Genomic DNA, 27,083 nt, shown 5'->3' on the forward strand with positions numbered 1-27,083 from the left:
AAGTGCTGGGATTACAGGCGTGAGCTCCCACACCCAGCCTGGAGTTAACTTTAGCTGTTTTGGTGAGTGTTTTAAAATACACTGTTGGATGCCAGCATTTAATATTTTATTTGAGATGTTCATAAGAAAACTGGGCCTGTACTTTCTTTTCTTTCATTTTGTTGCCCTAGTCCAGATATGAAACCAAACTGACACCAGTCTGTGAAAATGAAACAGGCTGCTTTACCTATATTATTACTTACCAGAAAAACTTATACAAGACATAAGCTTTTTTTGTAAGACAGATATATCTGTCCCTCAAAAGAATGCACCTGTTAAACGTCTTGCCACACGGCTCTTTTTGAGAACGGTGGAGTCTTTGATTCCCGCTTTTGACCTGTGTAAGTTTCCCAGAGGCCTACCTTGGCGATATTATGGGTTCAGTTCCAGACTACCACAATTAGGTGAGCCACAGAAATGTTGTTCTATTAAACATGCCATAGCATTATGTCAGAAAAGGCAACATACATATCCTAATTTAAAAATACCTTGCTGCTGGCCGGGCGTAGGGGCTCACACCTGTCATCCCAGCTCTTTGGGAGGCTGAGGCGGGCAGATCACCTGAGGTCAGGAGTTTGAGACCAGCCTGACCAACATGAAGAAACCCCGTCTCTACTGAAAATACAAAATTAGCCGGGCATGGCGGCACGTGCCTGTAATCCCAGCTACACAGGAGGCTAAGGCAGGAGAATCACTTGAACCTGAGATGTGGAGTTTGCAGTGAGCCAAGATCGTGCCATTGCACTCCAGCCTAGGGAAAAAGAGCTAAACACTGTCAAAAAAAAAAAAAAAAAAAACAAAAAACAAAAACAACCTTTACTGCTAAACAATGCGAACGCTCACCGGGCCACCAGTGAGTGGTAATCCTTTTGCTGGTGAGGCTCTCGACTCCATGTTGGCACTGCTGACTGATCAGGGCAGTCAGTGGTTGCTGAAGGCTGGGGTGGCTGTGGCAAGTTCTTAAAATAAGGCAACAGTGAGGTTTGCTGCATCCATGGGCCTTCTTTCATGAAAGATTTCTGTGTAGCATACAGTGCTGTTTGACGGCATGTCACCCACGAAAGAACTTCTTTCAAAATTGGAGTCAATCCTTTCCCACCCTGCTGCTGCTTTATTAACTAAGTTTATGGAATATGGCGAGGTGTGGTGGCTCACACCTATAATCCCAACACTGTGGGAGGCTAAGATAGGTGGATGGCTTGAGCCCAGGAGTTCAAGACCAGCTTGAACAACATAGTGAGACCCTGTCTCAACAAAAAGTACAAACATGAGCCAGGCGTGGTGGTGCACGTCTGTAGTCCCAGCTGCTCAGGAGGCTGAGGTGGGAGATTGGCTTGAGCCCAGCAGGGGGAGGTTGCAGTGAGCTGAGATTGTGCCACAGCATGCCAGTCCCAGTGACAGAGCAAGACCCTGTATCAAAAAAAAAAAAAAGTGTAAAGAGGCCGGGTGTGGTGGCTCACACCTACAATCCCAGCACTTTGGGAGGCCAAGGTGAGTGGATCACAAGGTCAGGAGTTCGAGATCAGCCTGGCTAATTGGTAAAACCATATATCTACTAAAAATACAAAAATTAGCCATGTGGTGGTGGGCACCTGTGATCCCAGCTACTGGGAAGACTGAGGCAGGAGAATCTCTTGAACCCGGGAGGCGGAGCTTGCAGTAAGCTGAGATCACACCACTGCACTCTAGCCTGGACGACAGAGCAAGACTCCATCTAAAAAAAAATGGGTATGGAATATTCTAAATGTTTTGTTGTCATTTCAACATTATCCACAGCACCTTCACCAGCAGCAGATTCTGCCTCAAGAAGCCACTTTCTTTGCTCATCCATAAAAAGCGGGTCCTCCTCACTTAAAATTTTCCCACAAGGTTGCAGCAGTTCAGCCCCATCTTCAGGCTCCACCTCGAACCTAGTTCTCTGGCTGTCTCCACCCCATCTGCAGTTACTGCCTCTGTCAGAGTCTTCAACTCCTCCAAGTCACCCCTCAGGGCTGGACTCCACCTCTCCCAGACTCCTGTTCATGTTAATATTTTGACCTCCTCCCATGAATCCCCTGGGTTCTTCACGGCATCTAGAAGGGTGACTCCTTTCCAGGACGTTATCAGTTGACTCTTCCCAGACCCACCAGAAGAATCGCTATCTTTGGCAGCTATAGTCTTGTGAAATGTATTTTATTTTTGACTTTTATCTTAGGTTTGTTATATAGGTAAGTTGTGTGTCTCAGATTATTTCATCACTCAGGTAATAAGCATAGCACCTGATGGGCAGTTTTTCCATCCTCTCCCTCCTTCCACTTTCTGCCTTCAAGTAGGCCCTGGTGTCTGGTGTTCCCTTCTCTGTGCCCATGAGTACTCAATATCTAGCTCCCACTCATAACCAAGACCAAGTGCTATTTGGTTTTCTGTTCCCGTGTTATTTCACTCAGGAGTATGGCCTCCAGCCCCATCCATGTTGCTATAAAGGACGTGATCTCATTCTTTTGTATGACTGCATAGTATTCCATGGTGTATATGGACCATAGTGAAATGTATTTCTTAAATAATAAGATTTGAGAGTTGAAATGACTCCTTGATCCATGGGTTGCAGAATGGATGCTGTGTTAGCAGGCATGAAAACCGTGTCCTTGTACATCTCCATCACAGCTCTTGTGCATTTCTTCTTGACCAGGCGTGGCACTTTGCATTTTTTCAGAAATGTACCCATTGTACCCAAATTATTCCGTAAATATCTGTACCTGACAGTACGTAGTGGGCATTAAGGAAAGACCTGGGCCGGGTGTGGTGGCTCACGCCTGTAATCCCAGCAACTCAGGAGGCTGAGCAGGGAGGACTGTTTGAGGCCAGGAATTTGAAACCAGCCTGGGCAACATATCAAGAGCGTAGCTCCGAAAATTTTTAATTAAAAATAAATAATAAACAAATAGAAGGAAAGAAAGACTTGGGCTTAAGGCAGCAACAAAAATTATCTAAAATGATATGCAAAAAGAGAATTACCGAGAACATGAAGAGAACAGCAGTGATCAGTGAAGTCATATAAGGCAGTCTAATATATATCTATTGGGCTTTGCGAAGGGCAGGAAAGAGATGCAGGACAGTAAAACAGCTGAAGAAATACTTGCTAAAAGTTTTCAAAATGTGATTTAAAAACTGTAAACTCACAGATTAAGAATCTCAATGAACTCCAAGCAGGAAAAAAAGAATTCCATGAAAGAAAACCATTCCAAAGCATATCATAATCAAATCATTAAGATGATAAAAGGAAAGTCTTACAAGTAACCAGAGGGTAAAAGTCATACTACATACAAGTGAACAAAAGTAACTATGTAAGTAGATTTCTCACAGAAACTATATAAACCAGAAGACAGTGCAGACTTCTTTAAAGTGCTGAAAGAAAAGCAAGAAGGTCAACTTAGAATTCTATACCTAATAAAAAATATCTTTCAAAAATGAAAGCAAATAAAGAATTTTTCAGTCAAATAAAAGCTGAGAGAATTCATGGTCAACAGACCAGCACTACAATAAATGTTAAATAATAGCATTCTTCATAAAGATATCATGCCAGGTGGAAATATAAACCTGCACAGAGAAGTGAAGAAAACTGGAAATGACAAATATGTGAATAAATATAAAAGCATTTAATTTTTAAAATATAAAACATAACTTCTCAAATGAAAAATAATAATATATTAAAATTTATAATATACACGGAATTAAAAATGTATGACAGTAGCACAAAGAACAGAAGAAGGGAGGTGGAAGCCACTAAACTATTCCAAGGCTTTTACACTTTCTGTAAAGCGGTTTAACATTATTTGCAGGCACACTGTTACAGTAAGATGTATTCTATAAATTCTAGAACAACCACTAAAGAGAAAAAGTATAGCTCATAAGCCCAAAATTCAATCATACCTATAATCACATTAAATGTAAACGGCCAAAACATTCCAATTAAAAAGCAGAAATTGTTGATGGATTTTAAAAATTCAAGACCCAGCTATATGCTGTCTACAAGACACTCACTTTAAAGACAAAAACAAAGCAGATTAAAAGTTAAAAGACGGGAAAAGATATACCATGTAAACACCAATAGAAGAAATCTGGAACTGCTATGTTAACATCAATAAAGGTTAATTTGAGAGTAGGATATATTAGCATGGATAAAGTAGGACATCTCTTAAGAATAAAAGGGTCAATTTTTCAGGAGAACATAGTGATCCCAAATGTATAGAGACCTAACAGCAGCAAAATACACATCCCTTCCAAGTACACACAGAACCATCACCAAGAGAGACCATATCCTGGACCATAAAATAAGTCCCAATGCATTTAGAAGGATCGAAATCTTTCAAAAGACTAGAAATTTATAACAGAATGATACATGAAAATCCCTAATTATTTGGAAACTAACCAATACACTCCTAAATAACTCACGGGTCAAAAAATAAATCACAAAAGGAATTTTAAATATTTTTACCTGAATAAAAATGAAAATATAATATTTTGAAACTTGTGGAATGCGGTTAAGGAGTGCTTAGAGAAAAACTTGTAACATGAAATTCTTATGTTGGAAAAAAATGAAAAATTTCCAAGTAAAACTCTATGCTCTCTTCTTTGAAAACTATAGAATGAAGAATAATTGAAGCCCAAAGTAAGCACCAGGAAATATTAAAGAAAATAACAACAATAAATGAAATAGAAAAAATAGAAAAACAATAGAGAAAAATTCATAAACCCAAAATCTAGCTCTTAAAAGGCTTATTGAGAAACCTCTAGCCAGACCGACCTGTAAGAAAAGAGAGGAGACACAAATGGCCAATGTCAGAAATGAAAGAAGGAACATCACTAATAAACCTACAGGCAGTGGAAGGATAATAAGAAAGTAGTATGAACAATTTTATGCCAATAAATTCAAAAACTAAGATGAAGGAGGTAAATTTCCGAAAGGCACAAACTACTAATGCTCATTCAAGGAGAAACAGGTGCAGGTAACATATTCGTGTATGTAGAAAATCCAAAGAAAACTACAAAAATGCTACAAGAATTAGTGAGTGAGTTTAGCAAGGTCACAAGACAGACGGTCAATGTATCAAAATTAATTGGACTCCTACATGCTAGCAATGAATAACTGGAAATTAAAATTTTTTAAAAATCATAGAATAAAAATATTACATACTTAGTGATCAATGTAATAAAAAATGTATAAGGCTCATATCATACACTGTAAACTATGAAATATTGCTGAGGCAAATTAAATATGACTTACATGGAGAGATATAACAAGTTCATGGATTGGAATGCTCAGTATTCTTAGAATGTCATTTCTCCTGAAATTGATCTATAGATTCAAGGCAATACCAATAAAAATATCCCAGAATGCTTTCCTTTAGAAATGGACAAGTTAGTTTTAATGTTTATGTGGAGATGCAAAGGACCTAAAATGGCCTAAAACGTTTTTGAAAAACAAGACAAAAGTTGGAAGACTTACACCTTACACTATATCTCATGGCTTTAACACAGCTGTAGTGATCGAGTCAGTGTGGAATTGGCAGAAGGAGAGACACACAGATCAACAGAGCAGAGTCCACATATAGGCCCACACATATATGGCCAATTACTTTTTGACAAGGTTGTCAAGGCAATTCAATGGGAAAGTCATAGATTTCTGAACACAGACAACTCAGCACAGACTGCTGCAACAATTGGGTATTTAAATGCAAAGAAATTAACTTCAACTCTTACCTCACGCCACATAAAAAACTAACTCGAGGCCGGGTGCAGTGGCTCACGCCTGTAATCCCAGCACTTTGGGAGGCTGAGGCGGGCGGATCACGAGGTCAGGAGATCGAGACCACTCTGGCTAACACGATGAAACCCTGTCTCTACTAAAAATACAAAAAATTAGCCAGGCGTGGTGGCAGGTGCCTGTAGTCCCAGCTACTTGGGAGGCTGAGGCAGGAGAATGGTGTGAACCCAGGAGGCGGAGCTTGCAGTGAGCTGAGATCATGCCACTGCACTCCAGCCTGAGTGACAGAGTGAGACTCCGTTACCCACCACCCCCCCCAAAAAAAAAACTAACTCAAAATAGATCCTAGCTCTAAATATAAGAACTAAAACTATAACTCTACAAAACATTAAAGGAAACATAGCAGAAAATCTTGGTGACCTTGAGTGAGGCAAAGGTTTTTTAAACAGGACAAAAACAAAAGCACAAATCATAAATGAAGTTAAAAAATAGGATGTTGCTAAAATTAAAATGTTGGTTCTTCAGAAGACATTGCTAAGAAAATGACAAGGCAAATCAAATACTAGGAGAACATATTCACAAATCATCAATCTGGGGAAGGAGACGTTGGATGGTACCATGTCTGGGAATGGGAAGGAGAGTTCTGCCTGAGGTCCCCACTCCCTCAGGCCTCCTGCCTTAGGAGCTTGGAAAAAGCAGTATAACCTTCTGGTGTTATACTGAGAATCATTTAATCTTTAAATACAGTCCCTTTTTCCAAGCTCCTAAACATCTCACAGGCATACTCATTGACCAAGGAGCCTGGCCGGCTGGATGGGATACCTGCTCTCTGGACCACAACCATCCCAACGGGCACGGTTCTGGCCATCAATGGGACAAAGCAGGCAGGTGAACCTTGGTTCCCCTCCTTGCTCCCAACCCGAGGAGCAGCTGGCTGCTCTGCCAGCACGTGGACTCCCACCATGAACAGATACTGGTCCTCCTGGACTCCCAGTGCCACCCACTAGGCATACCTCTGGGATGGGCGTGGCTCCCACTGCTGGTCAAGGTCAGGCTGAGAGGCAGCTGCACCAATGTTTGGGGCATCCTCTGGAAGAAATCCACCTCCAAGAAAGAGGGTAAATGACCACAGTGTGGTAACGTTGGCAGAAATGGGAGAAAAAAATAATGTCGCCTTTATAAGGGAGTCAGCTGAACATTTTACAATTCTTCCCCAAATCAACTAAGCCATTTTCACAACATAAAACGAGCAAAAATGTAATTATTTCAAGGTGTCCTTCACCTCGAACTCACTCGAGGCCCACAGCTTAGGGGTTTTAAAAAATACATATATTTAAAGCAAATATTATTGCAAATGACTACTCTGTAATTTGGATTAATTGCTTTCGGTTTTTTCTGGAAATAAAATCTTTAAGGCAAACTCATAAAAATTCTGGAGCACAGAGCAGCTGCTCCTGCAGTGCCTCATTCAGAGAGTCCAGTGCCTCCCCACAGAGGACCATGTTCCACAAAGTTGCTTGTTTGACAAAAGACCCTGGGGGTACCTGTGACACCGTCATCAGAAGTCACAGCCAAGAACAGCCCCGGCCCCCACCACAGTACCCATCATATGCTGCTGGCACGGCAGCTTGTAAGCCTCAGGGGTGGCCCCAAGATGCCTACTCAGGGAGGGTCCAGGAAGGATCCAGCCAGATTCATCACTGCTCCCTCTACGGGGTGAGGTCAGGGTCTCAGCTGGGCCCTGCTGTGTGGCTTCAGGGACTCAGCCAAGGGAGATGGGCAGGACTGGGGAGAATTGGCTCTGGCTGTTAATGAACTTATATGAAGTGTGTGTCTGTCTGCGTGTTGGGGCAGTGGGAGGGTGGTGCACAAAAGGGGGTTAGAGGAAAGACCCTCCCACTCCAAGCAGCTTCCAGGGTTTCCCATCCTCCTTGGAACAATTGGACTCTAGCCTTTTCCTGACATAGGATCCTGGCAAGACCCTGCTGCAGGGAGAGACCTCATGAAAGCCATGAGGTGTGTGTCCATTTTCAGGAATGAGCTGCACAAGCATGTTGCAGGGGGCCCAGGAGAATGAAGATGGGACAGGGCCATTCAGGCATCTCTGGGGACCCTGGGGAGCAGTTTCAGCAGAATGAGGGACAATGGGCAGAGTGTCTGGTGGGGCAAGGGCATGGATGTCATCTGCCTGCTACTTACCTGTTTCCATAAAGCCCATCACTTTATTTGTTCTGTGCAACAACCCTGAGAGGTGGGCATCACCTCTCTTTCTTGGGTCCTATGCCCAGGGTCACATGCCAAGGAGTGACAGACTGGGGACTGTACTTGTACCTACAGATGCAATAAATGGAGGTGAGGAGGATCAGGTTTCTGCCCCTGGAGAGCTCCGCCCTGGGTCAACAGCAGACATGGATCAGACCTGCTTGTCAAGGTGAAACTTACCACTGCACACAACTGGGCACAAAAACAGAGATCTAGGGTCTCAGGGCAGCTTTGTGGCCAGAGTGCCCTGTGACTTGGAGCAGAAGCCATTCTCTTACTAGGCATCAGTTTTACAATCAGTTCATTGGGTAGAGGGATTCATCCATCCATATATCCATCCACCCACTCATCCCTCCACCCATCCACCCATCCATTCATACAACCACCATCCATCCACCCACCCACCCATCCACTCATCCATCCACCCAATGCCCACCCACCATCCACTCAACCATCCAACAACCCACTCATCCACCAACCCACCCATCCAACCCATCCACCCAACACCTGCCCACCTATCCATTCACCCACTCACACACTCATCCACACATCCACCTATTCATTCCCCCACCCTCCCACTCATCCATCCACCCAACACCCACCCACCCAGCATCCAACCATTCATCCACCAACTCACACATCCAACCTGTCCACCCAACACCCACTCACCTATCCATTCACTCACCCATGCATCCACCCACTCACCTATCATCCATCCACTCATCCATCCATCCACCCACCCATCAACTTGACACCCACCCACCATCCATCCATCCATCCATTTACCCACCCACCCATCTATTCACCCAACACCTACCAACCCACACACCTACACATCCACCCACCCATCCATCCATCGCCCATCTACCCACCCACCCACCTACACATTCACCCACTCATCCACCCATCCATCCATCCATCCACCCACCCATCCACCCATTCATCCATCCATCCACCAACTCACCCATCCATCCATCCATCCTCCATCCACTCACTCACCTATCCATCCACTCATCGACACACCCACCCATCCACCCAACTCCCACTCACTCATCCATCCATCCACCCACCCATCCACCCATTCATCCATCCAATCATCCACCAACTCACCCATCCATCCATCCATCCTTCATCCACTCACCCACCCATCCACCCACTCATCCACACACCCACCCATCCACCCAACACCCACCCACTCATCCATCCATCCACTCGCCCATCCATTCATCCATCCATCCACCCACCCACCCATCCATCCACTCATCCATCTCTTCACACACAAACCCATCATCTATCCATCCTCCATCCACTCACCCACCCATCCATCCACCCAACACCCACCCACCCATCCATCCATCCATCCATCCACTCATCCACCTATCCACACATACACCCATTATCCATCCATCCTCCATCCACTCACCCACCCACCCACCCATCCACACAACATCCACCCACCCATCCCTCCATCCACCCACTCATCCACCCACCCATCCACCCATCCATCCATCCCTGCACGCACACATCCATCATCCATCCATTCATTCATCCATGAATCCAGACTCCATTCTTCATCCATCAACCTCTATCCGTCCATCCATTATTCACTCATCTTCCATCCATCTGTTCAACAACCATTTGTTGGTCATCTCATGTGTGCCACGCTCTCCTCTATACACTGGGGAACAAAGAAAAACAGAACAGGCAAGAAGCCCCCCTGTCGTGACACCCTCAGAGTTGTGTTGGTGGGGGAGGTTTTGGGACCGTTCAGGAAGTCTTTGAGGTGACAAGTGCAGGAAAAGGTGGTGGCAGTGGACACAGAAGGCAGCAACTGCCCTGGACGGAGGAGCTGCCGCTCCTGTGGGGATTAAGGCCTGTGTTCTGGGCCCCTCCAGGCCACCCCTTGCAAGGGAGCAGAGGGGCATGGGGTGTGGGAGCAGAGCCAGCTCAGCCCAGGGTGTGTGGGAAGAGGAGTCTGTGCTGGCTGCCCTGACCTGAAAGGAATCAGGAAGCATTCAGGCCCTTGTGGATTCTGGGGACTGTGGAGCCGCCACACCCCTGCCCTGGAAAAGATTGGGAATCTGTGCATCCAGGCCAGGAAAGACACCAAAGGTGCACCCCAGGCTGAGTCTGCAGGAGAGTGGTCAGAGTGCCCCTGATCCTCGCCACAGATGGGGAAGGGCATTGGAAACTGATTTAGCCCCTCAGGCCACCAGACTCCCCCACCCCACCTCGAGGGAGGCTTAACTTCAGGACACCAAGAACTGCCTCAGTTTACTTCTCCGTGTGGGTCTCTTCTGACCACACGGCCCCACACAGGGGCATCCGCTGGTGCTGGTGTCCCTTCTCTGTGCTGGGGGCAGGGGTGCCCGGGCTGTGATCCCCTCCTGTGGGAACCCAGCTGTGCCTGGGCTCATAACTGCTGTCCACATGGGTACTGTAGACACAGAGAGCAAGAGGCAAACCCCACTGGACTGGAGGGACGAGGGCTTTGGGAGAAGGTGGGAGAATTTGTCCATTCTCGCACTACTGTAAAGAAATACCTGAGACTGGGTAAAGTATAAAGCAAAAAGGTTGAATTCGCTCACGGTTCTGTAGGCTGTACAGGAAGCATGATGCTGGCATCTGCTCAGGTTCTAGGGAGGCCTCAGAACACTTACAGTCATGGCAGAAGGCTAAGGGGGAGCAAGACGCGTCTCACATGGTGGGAGCAGGAGCAAGAGAGACAGCGGGAAGGTGCCACATGCTTTTAGGCAACCAGATCTTAAGAGAACTCACTATGGTGATGACAACATCAAGAGGGGATGGTGTTAAACCATGAGAAACTGCTCTCATGATTCAATCACCTCCCACCATGAGAAACCATCCCTGTGATCCAATCACCTCCCATCAGGCCCCACCTCCAGCATCGGAGATTACATTTCAATAAGAGATTTGGGTGGGACACAGATCCAAAGCATATCAATGGCCTTTCAGCTCTAGGAAATTGCCCCCTGCAGTACATGAGGGGCCGCACTCTCCTTGTCCACGTGCAGAGGGGCTCCCCTGGGCAGCAAGAGGGTTAGCCCTCTCTGGGTGGGTTGGTGCAGAGCCCACCCCAGCCTCAGACTCCCCGTGGCTAAGCAATGTCCCTGAAGCCTGGGCAGTTTCCACACACACGAGACCCTCATCCAGTGCCCTCCAGCCCAGTTTATGAAATCCGTCTTTGTGGCATAGGGTGTGCGAGTGGCCCCATGGCTCTGTGCATATAATTCCTGCACCGCAAATCTCAGATGGCTAGATCTCCCAAACAAGGGGACAGAAACTCCTCCAGCCATCCTCTCATTTCTAAACACTGCCACCATTTGTTTTGAGAAAGGGCCTTGTTTTGAGGATATTTCCAAGGATCCGTTCTTTCTTGAGAGCTCTGGGGTCCGGAGTGTAGCCATCCTCCCCTTGAAGCTGCCTGGAGGCTGAGGGTCAGCATCTAGTGGGGCTGGGGGCTAGGTTACTGCCCCTCCGTGAGTCTCCGCAGGATCTGCAGGAGCCATGTCCCTGGCTCTCTGGGGGGACACACCCAATTTTAGGGGTGTGAGGCCAGTCACTGTCCTCAAGTACTCAGCAAAGAGCCCCCAATCCCTCTGGTGTAGTTCTCACCCCATCCCCTGCTTCCTCATCCAATCAGGGACAAGGTGGGAACAGTGACCTAGGAGTTGCTGCAGCCCTGGAAATCCCGTGGGGCTTAAGCCTCAAATGAGAAGTGAGTAAAATCTCAACAAAAAGGCAGCATTGTCCATTACTGACTTGCTGGGGTCTTCTGAGAAGGCGCCCAGTGCACTCCTGCTGGGGAACAGGGAAAAAATCAAATCAGACCCCACATAGCCCCCGAGAGCCCCAAAGCAGGAGGGGACAGAGAAGGAAGGTCAAAGAGGATGCCTTGAACCCCCAAAGAGGCCCGTAGGCCCTAGGCAGATGAGTCAAGGGAGCACAGAAGCAAGGCTCAGAGGGAGGGCACTGCTGGAGACAGCGTGGCAGAGGCAGAAGCAGCTGGGACTGTCCACAGAGGAACACACAAGGAAGACGTGGGCCAGCCATGTGATGCAGGATGACTCAGTCTTAAAAAGGAGGGAAATTCTGACATGTGTGACAACACGGCTGAACCTTGAGGACATGAGACAAGTGAGATCAGCCAGTCACAAAAGGACAAATCCTGTGGGACTGCACTTCTATGAGGTCCCTGGAGTGGCCACGTCCGTAGAGACTGAAAGCAAAAAGAGGGGTGCCAGGGACTTGGGAGGGGCTACGGGAAGCGACTGGAAATGAGGGTGATGATGGCTGCACAACTGTGTGAATGTGCCCAATGCCACTGAACTCTACACTTAAAAATGGTTACGACGTGAAATTGTATGTGGCTTGTATTTGACTTCATTTACAAACACCTCACCTGGCAGCGGCTGGGCTCTGCACTCTGCATGGAGCACAGTCCTCAGCCCTACATGGAGTCAATGACCCTCTCCCTCAAACTGGTCACATCTACAGAAGGGGAGACTGAGGCCAGAACAGCTGTGACCAGCTCCAGCCCAGAGCGAGGGCATGATGGATCCAGAGTCACTCCAGAGCCTGCATACTTACTCACCTGCCCACATCTCAGGGCTGGGAGCCTGCGTGCCTCTCCCGTCCAAACATGTGATGTGCTCAGAGCACATCTCCAGCTGTCCACACCCCAGGAGAAGAGAGACAAACCCAGAAATCAAATTGATATTTAGAAAATGCAGTTTATTTAATGTGATGCAGGAAGCATTCCCAGAAGTGGGACTACAGGAGAATCCCAGGAGGTAGCAGTGGCTGAGCTGGTTATTGAAGGACAGATAGGATTTCCTTCTCATTTTTATTTTTATTTTTTGAGATAGGCTCTTACTCTGTCACTCAGGTTGGGGTGCAGTGGTGAGATCTTGGCTCACTGCAACCTCCACCTCCCGCACTGAAGAGTTCCTCCTGCCTCAGCCTCCTGAGGAGCTGGGACCACAGGAACATGCCACCACCACTCTGGGCTAATTTTTTGATGTTCTCGTTTTTAAACATTGTAACACTTCTACCACTAACATATAGTCAGTGGAGAAAAATTAAATGCAGAGAAACATAACAGAGAAAAAAGTTTTGATATTATCAGATCTCATCACCCAGGGAAAACCTCTGTTAATATTTCAGCTGACATTCTTAAAGGTCACCCCCGTGTCTCAGGGACAAGTCAGCAAGGTGATAAGCACGCCCTCTTGTCCCTATGTTCACTGCCGACGCAACGCCCCATTGTAGGAAACTAACAAACCTCATTTATCAGCTGTTTCTGTGGCCAGAAGCAGGTCATAGGCGAGGCTCTAGAAAGATCACTGATCAGGACCCAAAGAACCCTGTGGGGTCAGAGCCCCTGTGTGTGGACACTGTGTATGGTATCAGGCCTGGACCTAAGAATGGGCATAGTCTTTCTAAAACAGCCACAAAAGCCTCTGGGTTAAGATGGCAAATTAAGTACACACCCATTCAATAGCGTCCCCTCTACAAGCCCCACTTCAACCACAATAAAGAGATTTTAAAAGACATCTACCCATAGGGTGGGTCTCCCTTCTGAAAGCTGAATCGCTGATGGACCTGTGGCAACTGGGTCAGAGACAAGAGAAAGTCCCGAATAGAGAGCAGGAAGGTGAGATTTTACCAGATTTATAACCAAGGGGAACCCAACACTCAGGACTGAGTATAAGAGTACCTCTAGGGGCCTGGTACGGTGGCTCATGCCTGTAATCCCAGCACTTTGGGAGACCGAGGTGGGCGGACCACCTGAGGTCAGGAGTTCAAGACCAGACTGACCAACATGGTGAAACCCCTTCTCTATTAAAAATACAAAAAATTAGCCAGGCATGGTGGTGGGCACCTGTAATCCCAGCTACTCTAGAGGCTGAGGCAGGAGAATTGTTTGAACCCAGGAGGCAGAGGCTGCAGTGGGCCAAGATTGCACCATTGTACTCGAGCCTGGGCAACAAGAGTGAAACTCTGTCAAGAAAAAGAAAGAAAGAAAGGAAGGAAGGAAGGAAGGAAGGAAGGAAGGAAGGAAGGAAGGGAGGGAGGGAGGGAGGGAGGGAGGGAGGAAGGAAGGAAGGAAGGAAGGAAGGAAGGAAGGAAGAAAGAAAGAAAGAAAGAAAGAAAGAAAGAAAGAAAGAAAGAAAGAAGAAGCAAGGAAGGAAGGAAGGAAAGAAAGAAAGAGAGAGAGAGAGAAAGAGAAAGAAAGAGAGAGAGAAAGAAAGAAAGAAGGAGAGAGAGACAGAAAGAAAGAGAAAGAAAGAGAGAGAGAAAGAAAGAAAGAAAGAAAGAAAGAAAGAAAGAAAGAAAGAAAGAAAGAAAGAAAGAAAGAAAGAAAGAAAGAAAGAACCTCTAGGACTTGGGGTGCAAGAGTGGCTATGATCAGGAAGGCTAGAGTGAAGGGGACCTGTGATCAAGTTAGATTCCTATCCCCTCCTTATCCTCCCTGAGAGATCACCCCTCCCTGACACCAGCAAAAGTCCAGAGGTTTATTTCCCAGAATTCAGGCAGCTGACTGCAAAGACTCCTGCCTTTAACTCCAAGTTGACTCCAAGAAGACTGGCAGCCAGACCCCTCCCTTGCTCCCTTAGTAACTTCTCTGGGAATCAAGTCAGTTCCTAAAGATACTGACATCCAAGGATCAAGGATCACCCCCATACATGAGTCTCAAGGGCAATGAACCCCTCCTCTCTTACTGTCAGAACTTCCAGTCAGGTCATCATGGGCAGAAAGCCAATAATCAGCAGATGCCTCAGGAAAGACAGATTGAAACAGATAGAACAAAGCCATTTGGAGGACACACAGATCATATCTGCAGAAGAAAGCTCATATAAATATCACGTTCCAAAAATGAAGAAGAAACAAAACAGAGTGGAAATAACTAACAAAGTATTTCAAGAAAATTTCCCAGAGCTAATGGGCACAAGTTTTCAGTATGAAAGAACTCACAGTGGATGAAAACAGACACATTCTAGGGCACATCATTGTGGAATATTGGACCACTTGGGACATAGAAGATTCTATAAAATTCCAGAAAGGAAAAATCACATTGCACACAAAATCCGAGGAAACAGAATCTTCCTAGACTTCTCAATAGCTGCCTGGTAGCAAGAAGATAATGGGGCAACATTATCTAAAATTCTGAACAAAAAAATCATCTCCAATCTAGAATTCCATACCCAGCTCAACTACCATTCTGCTACGTGGAAGTCCTAAAATATTTATCTCCTACACATCTTTTATCAGATGTTACTAGAAGATATGCTTCGTGAAAATGAGAAAGTAATCCAACAAAATATGTAGTCTGTAAAGGTCGCAGGAGATGCAAGGGAATTTCCTTAGAGAATGGCCATGGACAGGACATAGAAGGCAGCCAATCTATATTGGCATGGGTGGCTATGGAGCCAGATGTGAGGATGGCCATCACCACTATTCTGTGGTCATCATGCTCTCATTCTCATCTACGTGAGATGGGCTCAGATTCTTACCACCCCCAGGATGTCTTGACCCTGGACAGATGAAATCCCTATTTCCTCCCCATATTAATTTCTGGTGGCTGCTCTAACAAATTACCACTAACAAATTACCACAAACTTAGCGGCTTCAAATAGCACAACCTTACTAGATTTTGGTTTTGTGGGTCAGAAGTCCGAAATGGATCTCAGTGTCCTAAAGTCAAGGCATGGGCAAGGCTGCCTTCCTTGCTGGAGGCTCTAGAATCCATTTCCTTCCCTTTTTCAGCTTCTAGAGTCTGTCGGTATTCACACACATTGGCTCATGGGCCCTTCCTCTGTCTTCGGAGCCAGGACAGCCAGGGGAATCTTCCTTATATTCTCACATATCTCCTCTTCATCCTAATCCTGACTCTCCTGCCTCCCTCTTCCACTTTTAAGGATCCTTGTGATGACATTAAGGCCACCCAGATAATCCAGAATTATCTCCCTACTTTAAAATCTGCTGAGAGAGCAACTTTAATTCCATCTTCAGCCTTAATTTGTCCTCTCACTGCCACTCTACAGGGCTTTCCCCTCCTCCCCTCCTCGTCCTGCTGTACCAGCCACACTGGTCACTGGAGCCTCAGGGCCTTTGCACTGGCTGTTCCCTCTGCCCCAGTGCTGTTCTCCCAGACTCTTGGGTGACTACCTCATTCCTCCGTCATGTCTCTGCCCAAATGTCACTACTTCAGTGAGGCCTTTCTTGAACAACTGATTGAAGACTGTGCTTTCACCTTTCTCCTCCTTCAGGTCCATTGCACTAGAATCATGTAGCCTGGCACGCCAGACCCACATGTATTTGGCTTATTGCTGCCTTCCCCATCAAAACATGACCTTGATGGGAGCAGCATCTGTCTCCATCACTGCTGCAGCCTCAGGGCCTATGGCTGTCCCTGGCACATAGTAAGCACGCAGTGAATGTGCGTTGCTTGAACAAATGAAAGCCTCACACTGCAGTCTCCTGGACACCTGTCCCTATTAGTCAGCCCGACTTCCCACTGGCTTCCAGCTAATGGTCTCCTGTCAATGCCTGGAGGGCCGGAGCTGGACTCTGGTGTGGCCCATCTGTTCCCAGTGCCTTCACTGGGCCAGGGTACTACTGCCTCTACTTCTACAGCCAGGCAACCACTAATCTGTCTTCAGTCTCTATGGACTGGCCCATCCTGGACATCTCATATAAATGGAATTACACAATGTGTGACCTTTTATGACTGACTTCTTTCATGGAGCATCATGTTTTCCAGGTTCATTCATGTTGCAGCAAGTGTCAGCTCTTCACTCCTTTTCATGGCGACATAGTATTCCACTGCATGGATGTGCCACATCTTATTTATCCACGCGTGCTGATTTCAATGCTCCTCACTCATTTCAACTCAGTGAAGCTTCTGCAGATGTGTTACTCTGCAGCGAGATTCATTCTAGGCTCTGGGAGACCTGCGAGGACCATAAACTTCTGCTGTGTCCTGCAAACATTCTTAGGGAAGGTTTAACAGTCTTTTCATCTCAGACTTACGGTTCAACAGCAAAGGCTTTAAAAGCAGTCTATGGAGTTAAAACCATTTTCACCATTTGGCTCTGTGGACTGGCCCAGGGAGAAACCTTTCTGATATTCTGGGCCAAGCTGAGAAAAGACAGCAGCAAGGATGACCGAACGGGTTTTTCCTATTTAGCAAAAAGCACACCCACCAAAGAAAAACCACTAAACACGGCTTTGATTGGGAAGGCAGCCTTCAATGAATGACATCATTCCAAGAACATAAATCTTAGTTTGTATGATTTATTTATGTTAAAAAATCCACATATGATGCTGGGTTTTCAATGGCTTTGTTTAAGTGATAGTTTTTCCTTTTTAGTGAAAGTTGGAGCGATGATAAACAGCTCCAGCTGTAAAAATGAAAGGCGGAGGTGAAGCTGAGGTGATTATTACAGAAAAATGCTGAGTGGGGAGGGGTATTTGGCCCTTCCATCCTCTAAAATGAAAATTACCCTCTGCCACAATGTGCCATGAACAATTACCTGCTGTTTATTAATTAACCTCTTTTAAAAGCACCACATTTCTACAAGAAACTGTTATTTCTCTAATGTGAAAACTGGCTTATTCGTGTTTATTAGAACAACTATGTCCCATGTGGTCCAGGCTTAGTGCACACTTAACTGACACGCATTTTTTTTAGTGGCACATTTGATGATTGGAAATACCTTCCTAGAAGAAGCCCAGACACTCAGCACGACTTGCTTGGCGTGTTAGTCCTAAACTGAGCCCCTAAAGCCCCTGGCTGGAGCATGGGGCCTCTCCCTGACAGCAGCAGCCACAGCACAGCCCTGGAGAGCTGCTCCAAGAGTGGGTGCTGGGAAGGAAGGGGGCTCAGGACTTACCAGTGAGAGGCGGACTCAGGAAATACAGACTCCAGTGCCTGAGTCTTCCTGGACCCTGGCAAATAAGTGTATTGGTCATTGTCAGAAGGACACGGGTGACCAATAGGCCAGAGCGCCCTCTGGGTGGCATCGCTGTAGTGGGGCTCTTGTGGTGCTCACACTCCCAGCACCATAAGAGCCCCAGGAAAGGGTCCCAGGCAGAGATCTCTTCTCAGAGGCACCTCTGCCACCCTGCACACCCCGGAGAGCTCTATCCCTGCAGTGTAAGTCACCTGGGGCTTTGTGGTCAGGGAGCTCTTCCTCTGAGTACTGCTTCTGCCTCTAAGGACAGGTCCTTGCCTAGGTTGCTCAAGTCTCTGAGCATCAGTCTTCCCATCTGTAAGGTGGGCACAATCACAGCAGCCACCTCACAGAACTGGGAAGGCCACACAGCCCACAGTTGCAGCCCAGGGGTGGGAAGCGAGCAGCACAACGCCTAGCACCCTGCCTGGTGCGGCACTCAGGCCAGGGAGCCTGTGGGTGGACCAGCTTCTCTCCTAGAACTCTCGCTCTGCCAGGGTCCCCACCCCTGCTCTCCATCCTGCTGGGGACCCCAGAACAAGCCAGCTTCCTTTTCCAAACACAGTGCAAGCGACCTGGGAGCTCCTCACTGCTGTGTCCTCGTCATATGGTGCTGGCATTGGCTAACTGAACATAGGACAGCCCTCTGAGACCTGATGGATTATGGAGGTTACAGAGGGGTGTCTCGGCCTCAGGCACTCAGCACAGTCCCTGCCCCAGGCTGCTGCCTCCACACCATGACGTCCTCATCTCCCTGGGTCTTCCCCTGGGCTGAAACCGCCTGTGGAAAACCCAGGGAAACCTACTCGTTCAGCTCTCTCCAATCACTCAGTTATGACTCATCCATTCTTTCACTGAGGACAGAGCACAGCCCAGCCTTGGGTCAGGTGCTGGAGCTTTGGGTAAAATGCCTTGGAAGTTCCAGGTCTGAAGGAGGAGACACCCTCCTGTAGAACTGATGGAGGAGACACCCTAACTCATATCATAGACTCGAAGCTCCAGGAGCACTGAGCCTTGCAGCGCCTCCTGCGTGAGGGAAGGAAGAAATGAGTGAATGGAAGGGAAGTGTGGGCTTCAGTTGCCAGGAGACCAGCTGGCCCTGAGACACCTCCACCCGACTGGCAGCACCAGGGCAGGACAAGGTCAGGAGGGCGGGGCTTGACTGAGAGCTCAGGGTTCCCTGAGCCAGTTAAGGCCTTCGTGGATGAGTGGAGCAGGTGGCTCTTAGGGCACCTATCCTCACTCCTGGCCCCAACTTGCCCTCTCTGTGTCCAGCCAGGAGGTGGTTACCTTCTAGGGCTCCAGTTCAGAGCCTCTGGGAGTAGCCCTGGGTTGTGGGAGAGGAAGTGCAAGAGGGCAGGTGGGAGGAAGAAAGGCTCCCTGACTCTCCAACAACCTGCAAGGGCTCCAGGAACTGCAAGCCACTCACCTGGGTGCAGCCGCCCCACGACGGGGCCAGGCTCTGCCGCCACTGGTTGTACCTTGGGGAATTGGACTCCCAGGAAGCTGGAGGGGCTGCTCAAGGGTCCCAGGAGACAGGAGGCAGAAGCTGAGCTTGAGTTCCTCCTGTCTCCCCGCTCCCCCAGCTGTCTATGGGCCCTGGGGTCCCAGCAATGAAGGGTGGAGAGGGGAGGGAGGCTGATGGTGTGGGAGGGGTGGATCACTCTGTCTCACCTCGGTAGAAGCCCTCCCCTCTTCCCTTCTGCAGCCTATGGGAGCTGCCCTGGGTGTTCCCCTTGTAATTCCACTGAAGTCATGGGGGAGGGGCTGCTGAAGGCTGGACCTGCCCTCTTCACCCAGGGCAGGCCCCACCTAGGTCCTCAAACAGGTGACCTGTGGGGGCTGCAGGGGGCATATTGTGCACACAGGGGTATCCCTGCCACTCAGGGCCCCTGCCTTGGTGAGGAGGCCCAGGGACACAAAGTGTGGGGGTGAGGGCCCCCCACAGCGCAGCACCGGGTGAGGAGACCAGAGTTCCTGAGTTACCTGTGCCTGGCTGCTCTCTCCAGCCCCGGAGGCATGGACGCCGGCAGCGTTCTGGCGGCGGGGGCAGGCAGCCCTTTCCCAGGAGGACGCCCGAGTGAGTCCATCACCTTCGGGTCACTCTACAGAATTGGTCATTTTTTCCCTGCCTGGGGCGATCCTGGTGTCTGCTCTATTCTTGCCGGCTCTTTGAGCTGTGTCTCGACCGCCACCCCCACTACAGTTACTGGTTTAGTAGAAAGCAAAGCTCGCAGGGGTAGACCCTTGGGTGTCCCTCCGGCCACCGCACTCCGCTCCCGTCCTTCCCGGTAGGTCCTGCCCCAGGAGGTGGGAGGCCCAGAGGCGAGAAGGTATGCTCAGACCACGGCCCCCTGCTTCCCCCACCCCACCTCCTCCTTCTACACCCAGAAAGGTAGTTTGTGTCAGATCCAGAAGCCTCAGCTCCCCAGGCCATGCTGCGGGGCCCCGCCCAGATGTGTGGGAACGCGGCCCGCGGGTACTAAAAGACCTACGTCCTTGGAAGTGGGTACGGGGATGGCGTATTCCCTCCCGCGAGGTTCGTTGTATCTAGGGGGGCCTGGGTCTCCAGTCCTCCCCCACCCGCTTCCCCCGCAGGCCCTGTCCCCCACCCCCAGTAGCCAAAGCGCCCCTGGCAGCCCCTGCCTTCTCCCCCAAATCCCCTCCGCCCTCGGCAGGATTTGGGGTGCTGGATGATGCCATCTCAGGCTCGAGTCTGCGCGAAACCTCCGGGTTTCTGGAGACGCAAAGGGACCTGAGAGGGAAGCCCAGGGCGGGCCAGATTCTGCGGTGGGGGTGGGAGGAGAGCGACCCGGGGGACGGCTGAGCCGGCCCTCGCCCCTCCTCCACCCAGCGGGCGAAGAGAGTTCCGGGAAGGCCGGGGGAAGGGGAGCGAGGGGAGGAGACAGGGACGGACAGGGCCGGCTCCAGAGCCTCCTTGGGGCGATCTCTGCCTCGCAAGCCTTTGACCCCCGCCCAGCAAACGAGGCCCACGGGGTGGGCGACCGTGGGCCTCCACCTGGCGGCTTCCACCCAGCCATTCTCTCCAGCCAGCCCTGCAATAAACTCCCGGAGGAGCACAGGCGCGCCGGGTCCCATTTCACAGACGGGGAAACTGAGGCGTAGAGAAGAAACCCACCGTAGCTCCGTCTCCACGGTTTCACCTGTGGGGTATCAATCTCTCAGGATCAAAGGCAAAATTTGGTTTTCAAGCTAAGAGGGCCGGCAGTGTGGGGCAGGGCGCTCTGCGGAGAGACGGCCGGAGGGGGCCTTGCAAGCCGAATATGGATTCTGGCGCAAGCCGATGCGGGGAACCGGCTTGGTCACCCGGCCGCCGGCCTGTGTCCCGGGCTCTGGGCGTTTGGGGACGCGGAAGGCGGACTCCCACCTGGCGACTCCCGGAATGCGGCCATCAGGCCCAGAAGGCTACGAGACTCCCCATTTTCGTTGCTGCCAGGGCCCCGCCCGCGCGCGGCCGAACTGGGATCTGAAGGCAGAGGCAGTGTCTACGCGAGCAGCGTTCTGGAGCGGTCCCTCTGCCACCTTTCCGCGCGCAGTTCCGCGCGAGCCGCAGGACGCGGGCGCTGTGGGTAACGAAGTTGCTGCCGGTGTGCGCAGACCGGCGGCCCCGGGGTTGCGGCGGCAGGAAGGGACCGCCACTCCACGGCTGCGGGTACGCGTGAACACACGGCTGAAGGTCACACGCAGCGCATCCAGGCAACGACATTCGTTGGCGGATTTTTAAAGGTTCTGAGATCAAGAGGGAAAGCGTGGGAAACCGATTCCGTTTATTGCTCCCAGCGGCGGGGGAGCTCCCGGTTGCAGACACCCAGCGGCTCGACCACTGCAGCGTCCCGGCCCAGTAAGGGCCGCACACGAGTAGGAGTCGTTGGGGGCTTCCTGCACCTTCTCAGTGAGCCCGGTTGGGCCTGGATTAGGCTCCCTCCTGGGCCCAACGGGAGGAGATCAAGGGAGTTCAGGTTCACAGTCTCAATCTCTTAAAACAAAACAAAACAAAAAACTCTGAATTGGGCCGTTGAAGTGCCCATGGGGCATCCAGATACTCCTGACATCTGCGCAGGACAGCGGGGCACCCTGGTGGGGATGCCAGGACACAACGCCGGGCAGAGGGGTTCCACTGGGATGGCCACAGCATCGTGCCTGCTGATGGCAAGCCGGTCCCCGGATGCTGCCCATCTGCAAGGGACAAGGATCCTCTTGCAATCAAAATAAGTCAGTTTCCACACATCTGGGGTTTGTTCGAAATCAGCGACGTGGCTCACATTCCTGGGAAGTCCACTCCTCCCAGCTACCCACTCTGGGACCTGGAATCAGGAATCGGCTTTGGGAGGTCCCTACATTTGAGCAGTGCAGGGAACGGAACCTTGCCACCACTGGGCCAGAACTGGGACCTGTGTCGTGTCCTCTCCAAGTATTCCAGGGCACAGGAAGGCTTCCCAGGCCTTGGGTGAGAAGAAGGTTCAAAGGGACCCAGAAATATTGACCCCAGAGTCTGGGGGGGATTCCTATGGCCCCAGTGTGCAGCTGAGGCACAATGCTGGAGGAAGCACCCACTTCGGGTCATTTCAGAGGCCTGAATAGGGAAGAAATGGCCTTTTCGATGACTTGTGTCTCCCACCCACCCCCACCATTCTAGACCAAACGCAGGCTCCTTCCAGCTTTCAGCCCCCATTGAGACCCTGCGAGGTACGGGGTCCAAGCAGCCCTCCTCCATGTTCCCCTCTGTCTAGTGGGAGCCAAGTCAGCCATCCCCAAGGGCCCCTGTGGTCTCCTGCCTCCTGCTGCTCAAGTCTGGGAGACTTTCCCACCAAGTGTGGGGCAGGAGAACATGCCCAGAGAGTGAGAGCCTCATCCTGGCCTGACTCAGTGGCCCAGATATTGGGGGTGGGGTGAGTGCTGGCGGTCTGGATCCCACCTGGGGCATTTCCAATCTCCCAGGAAAGCCCGTTGGTAAACCAGAGGCTATGTGCTTCCTTGCTACCTGGAGGAACAAGGTGGGGGTGTGGAGTGAGTAAAACCTTGACTTGGAATTCAATAGAGCCTGAGGCCAAGTATCTGAAAACCCATGGCCAAGTTCAAACACCACAGAGGAGCAGGAGGGAAAGGGGTGAGAACCTGGTGAGGTCAGTCCATCTTGCAAGGTGCCATGCCCACCTCCTGTCCTGCACACACAGCCCAAAGCAGGGCTCTCTGGGGCCTGAGGGGCTGGAGGTGGGGGCAGCTGGGGCAGCTATGATCCTGCCAGTTGGCATGGGGCACAAGACCTGGCCAAGCGAAGGGGCCCTCTAGCCCTAGAATGCATTTGTAGATTCAGGGAGTGCAGGGTGGGCCGACATGGTAGTTCTGCTACTCAATGGGCTTCTGGGGAACCCCTGGGGCTTGGGGCCCTCCTACTCGATGTCTAATAAGATGCTTCCTCCAGCGCTGCAGGACCAGCATTTCTGGCTCTCAAGTCTGCCCTTTTCTCTAAGGAATTAACCTGGTCATGGGTCTGCAGCCGCTAGAAACACTGGGAGCCTGCAGGGCTCATGGGGAAATCACGTTTCCATGGACTCCCTCTCTGCCCAGACCCCAGCAGAAGTAGGTGGTTAGCTAACCTCCAAGACCCCAGCTATAAGATTGGTTGTGGAACTCGACAGCAGCGTGCAGTTGTCCAGTGTAGGAGCCTCTCTGTGGTCACCCCACACTCACTGTCCTTGGACAACTCAAGGAGGCCAGTGGGAATGAGTTCACAGCACTCACACTGCCAGCACAGGGGCCCCAGGGCCTGGCGTCAGCCCCAAGGCTCTGCAGACCTAGACTTGGTTTGAAAATTGCCCTTAAAAGTTTTAATACCAACCTTTTCCCCACTGGGCCTCCACTTGCCCTACCTGTTCCCCAAGCCCCCCAAAGCCCTTGCCAGACAGGAACACAGACCTGGGCCCCAGGGAGGACCTGCATGTCATCTTCCCTGCTCCACTCTTTTTCCTCATGGGACTCCTCAATCCTGACCTGCACTCCGCTTCTAAGTCTGGCCACGCGGGGGCAGGGCCTGGCCAGGCCAGGATGCAACCCCGGCCAGGGCCCTGGCCTTGGGGACAGCCTGCCTGGGCTTCTCGAGCAGGCTGGGGAGACACTGACCCACCGGAGCCAGGGCTGCATCAGTGCCTTGCGGGTAGGCAGCCCAGCTTCTCCCTGGCCAGGCTTGACCGGCAGCTACCCCTCCCCAGGCAGATCCGTGACCTCATCCCTACCCTACAGCCTGGAGGAGGGCAGGGGCCAGATGGCACAGACCAGCTTGCTCCCATACCTCCTGCCCTTCTTCCCTAGGTGCTGGCAATAGTGCCAGGGATGGCTGTCCTGTCCTAGCCTGGTCAGGGTTCTGAGAATCACCTCCTGAGCTGGAGGAGGAGGCATGGAAAGGACCCGAGAGAGCTGGGGCACCCCTACAAGAAGGCCAGGACTACACAACCTTGGCATCTGTTGGCTACCTCCAGGCCACAGGCAAAGGAGGCCTTTGCTGGGCTGCAGGGTAAGGGTGGGGAAGGGACCCTCTTTGCAGGTGGGAGTGCTTTGCAGGCACTATAGTAACTTCCCCAGGCCTCCTCCCAAACCTTCGGAGGCTTCAGGCAGGAGCAAGGGGGAACTGGGTGCAGAGATACGGGAGTGACCTTGAGTCCTTTCTAGCCAGCAGCTCCAGCCAGGTTGGGCCTACCATCGGGAGTCTGCCCTTGGTAGGGTTGAGGCAGGACAGCGCCTGTGTTCTTGGGCTCCAGCATCTCCCGCCCACTCGGGTGAGCAGGTTCAGAACGGGCCTTGGCCGTCCAGAGCTGCAGCAGTGCCCTAGTCTGCTATGCTGATCAAGACCTCCAGAGCTGGGCCTGTAAACTGAGCTGTTCTGTGCCCCAGCCCCTGTTGAAAGATGGTCAGGGTGTGGGGAGGGTGGGTAAAGGGGTCGATAGACCCTCAGAAGGATGGCAGGGAATGGGGCTGTGCCATTGCTCATGGCCCTTCCCTGGGCAACACTCACCTGGTGCCAGAAACAGCAGAGGTAGCGGCCAGTGAGCGCTTCTTCCATCCAGGGTTCGGGCGGCGAGCTGGCTGCAAGACTGGGCACCCTGGAGCCATGGGAGCCGCATCTGGGTTCGAATCTGAGCAGGGAAGTGGTGCCGACTACGGAGGATCCAAGTCAGAAGGCCCAGCTCACCGCCGCCGCCGGCTCCCGCCCAGCCCCGCTCCGCTGGGCTTTTCCTCTGGGGTAGCGCCGGCCGCACGCCCTTCCCCATCCGGGGCGCCTCTGCTAGGACACCGGGGTCTCGGATTTCTCAGGGCTGCTGCGTTTCACCTCCTTTAACGCGGAGGCGCGGAGTTCCACGTGTGGGTCTCAGTGGAGCCGCCACAGGTCTCATTACACAACAAAGGGCAGGGAGGGCACGGCCAGGAGCCTCGCGGGGCGGCGGAGAGACCCCACATCGCGGGCGCGACCCCTGCCTCGGGCTCAGGCTGACTCTGCGGCAGCTCCAAGTCCCGTTCCCGGGCAGGACCTCGGTGCTCCGGAAGGGTGCGGGGGAGCAACCCGGCCAGGGCAGCGCCTCGGTTTTCTTCCAATTCATTCTCGATTCCCAGATACTCAGATGAGAAATCCGCACTTGGACCGTCAGGTTCCTGGGCCGGGGCCACCCTGCCTGCGCTTAGCCCGGCCCCTCCGCCGCAGCGCCTCGGAGTTTGGGGGCTGCAGGGGAAGAGGAAGCGTCTGGTCGGCTCCTATCCGCGCTGCTCCACCTGCGCCGCCGGCCCTTCCGCCCCCTACGCACCTGGGCCCGGAGAGGCCAGAGGGGAGTGTCCCCAGAGGCCCAGGTCCCCGAAGGTGGCCCAGCTCGGGCGCTCGCGCAGCCGGGTACTCACCTGGGGGGCGCGGCGGCAGGAGGGCGCGGACGGAGAGGTGCGGGCGCCCTGGGACAACCAGCCGAGGACGCCTGGTGTTTGGACGGCCGCCCCCGCGCTGTCCCCCCTTGCGAGGCGTGTTGGCCTCCGCGGCCACGCGAGGGACCGAGGGCGGCGGGTCCGAGTGCCGCCCGCCGGCCTGGGCAGTGGCGGTGCGCAGAGCTGGCGGCGCCTCCGCTGTTGTTTTTGAGCCGCGAAGCCCGAAGCAGCAGCCGTTGGGTGGGGGCGAAGGGGAGGAGGCGGGGGCCTGGAGGCCCGAGGGGGGCGGCGGGGCCCGGAGGGGCTTCGGAGGAGCCGGGTTCTGGCGCGCGAGCCCCGACGCCCCCTCCAGCGCCCCGCGGGGCGGGGACGGGGGCCGAGGGGAGAGTGCAGGAGAAAAGCGGGCCGGGGCGACTGGGAATGCAAAGCTTTTTAATTAGTAATAAAACGCTGTAAAATGGAGCAAAACCAGCCCGGACCCGCGTCCGAACTATCGGCGCGTGTGCCCCGAGATCCAAGGAAGTCGTGTGGAAACCCGCAGCCGCCGCCCCATCTTCGGCCCCGACTGGGGCGGGAGCAGCAGTGCGACGCGCCGCGACGCAGGGGCAGGGTGGGGGGATAGTCACCTCGCCTCCGGGGCCACCTGGGTCCTTTTAAAGTGTCCGGGGTGCGGGCCCCGGGCGGGAGCGCGGAGCACGGAATGTTTTCTTAAAGGGCCAGTTCCGAGCTGCGCTGAAAAGGGGGGGGGAGAGGGGGGAGAGATAAGTGAGACGAAGACCGAGAAGGCCGAGGAGAGCCCCCCAATCCCGCGCCGAGGCGGCGGCGGCGGCGGCGGCGGCGCGACGATGAGGATGATGAATACATTGCAAAGTTTTTTTGGCCCCGGCGAGGGGTGTCAGATTGAGTGCTCTGTGCGCATGTGCGAAGGTGTCCAAACTGACAATGCTGGGGAGATGAAGATAGTGTGTGGCTGCTTCTGGACTCAAGGAGGAGGAGAGAGATTCCGCGAGCCGACACCATGCGATCCAAGGCGAGGGCGAGGAAGCTAGCCAAAAGTAAGTCTCCCGCGCTCGGCCGCGCCGCGCCGCCGGGGCCCGGGCCGCCGGGCCGGGGCGCCCGGGCCAGGGGTGCGCGTC

At 51.8% G+C, this 27,083-nt stretch overlaps 2 protein-coding genes across 3 annotated transcripts in view; one reads left to right on the forward strand and one right to left on the reverse strand.

Annotated features, from left to right (window-relative positions):
• Positions 1-7,697: 7,697 nt before the first annotated feature.
• Positions 7,698-26,967, reverse strand: LOC112622380 (collagen alpha-1(I) chain-like). Its single transcript, XM_025382002.1, has 5 exons — positions 26,889-26,967; positions 25,930-26,590; positions 25,055-25,756; positions 17,642-17,645; positions 7,698-7,712 (listed from the first exon to the last, which is right to left on the reverse strand). Exons 1-3 carry the CDS (start codon positions 26,965-26,967, stop codon positions 25,375-25,377), a joined length of 1,122 nt encoding a protein of 373 aa, XP_025237787.1. The 3' UTR covers positions 7,698-7,712; positions 17,642-17,645; positions 25,055-25,374.
• Positions 26,881-27,083, forward strand: part of PRDM16 (PR/SET domain 16) — a 360,644-nt gene continuing 360,441 nt past the window's right edge. For both annotated transcript variants that reach the window (XR_003121231.1, XM_025397533.1), the window contains exon 1: positions 26,881-27,002. Coding sequence is in view for 1 of the 2 variants with exons in the window: in XM_025397533.1 (XP_025253318.1) it covers positions 26,966-27,002 (37 nt within the window). In the remaining variant the exon portion in view is untranslated. The remainder of the gene's footprint in view (positions 27,003-27,083) is intronic.

Source organism: Theropithecus gelada, chromosome 1, assembly GCF_003255815.1.
Source record: "Theropithecus gelada isolate Dixy chromosome 1, Tgel_1.0, whole genome shotgun sequence".
NCBI classification, from domain to species: Eukaryota; Metazoa; Chordata; class Mammalia; order Primates; family Cercopithecidae; genus Theropithecus; species Theropithecus gelada.

What these genes read in the sequence shown, in the direction of transcription:
- LOC112622380 (XM_025382002.1), bottom strand. Translation starts at nt 26,967, where the DNA reads ATGGTGTCGGCTCGCGGAATCTCTCTCCTCCTCCTTGAGTCCAGAAGC. An exon ending in ATCTTCATCTCCCCAGCATT is followed by an intron (nt 26,591 to 26,888) that starts GTCAGTTTGGAC and finishes AAAAGGACCCAG; the next exon opens with GTGGCCCCGGAGGCGAGGTG. An exon ending in CCTGCCGCCGCGCCCCCCAG is followed by an intron (nt 25,757 to 25,929) that starts GTGAGTACCCGG and finishes CTTCCCCTGCAG; the next exon opens with CCCCCAAACTCCGAGGCGCT.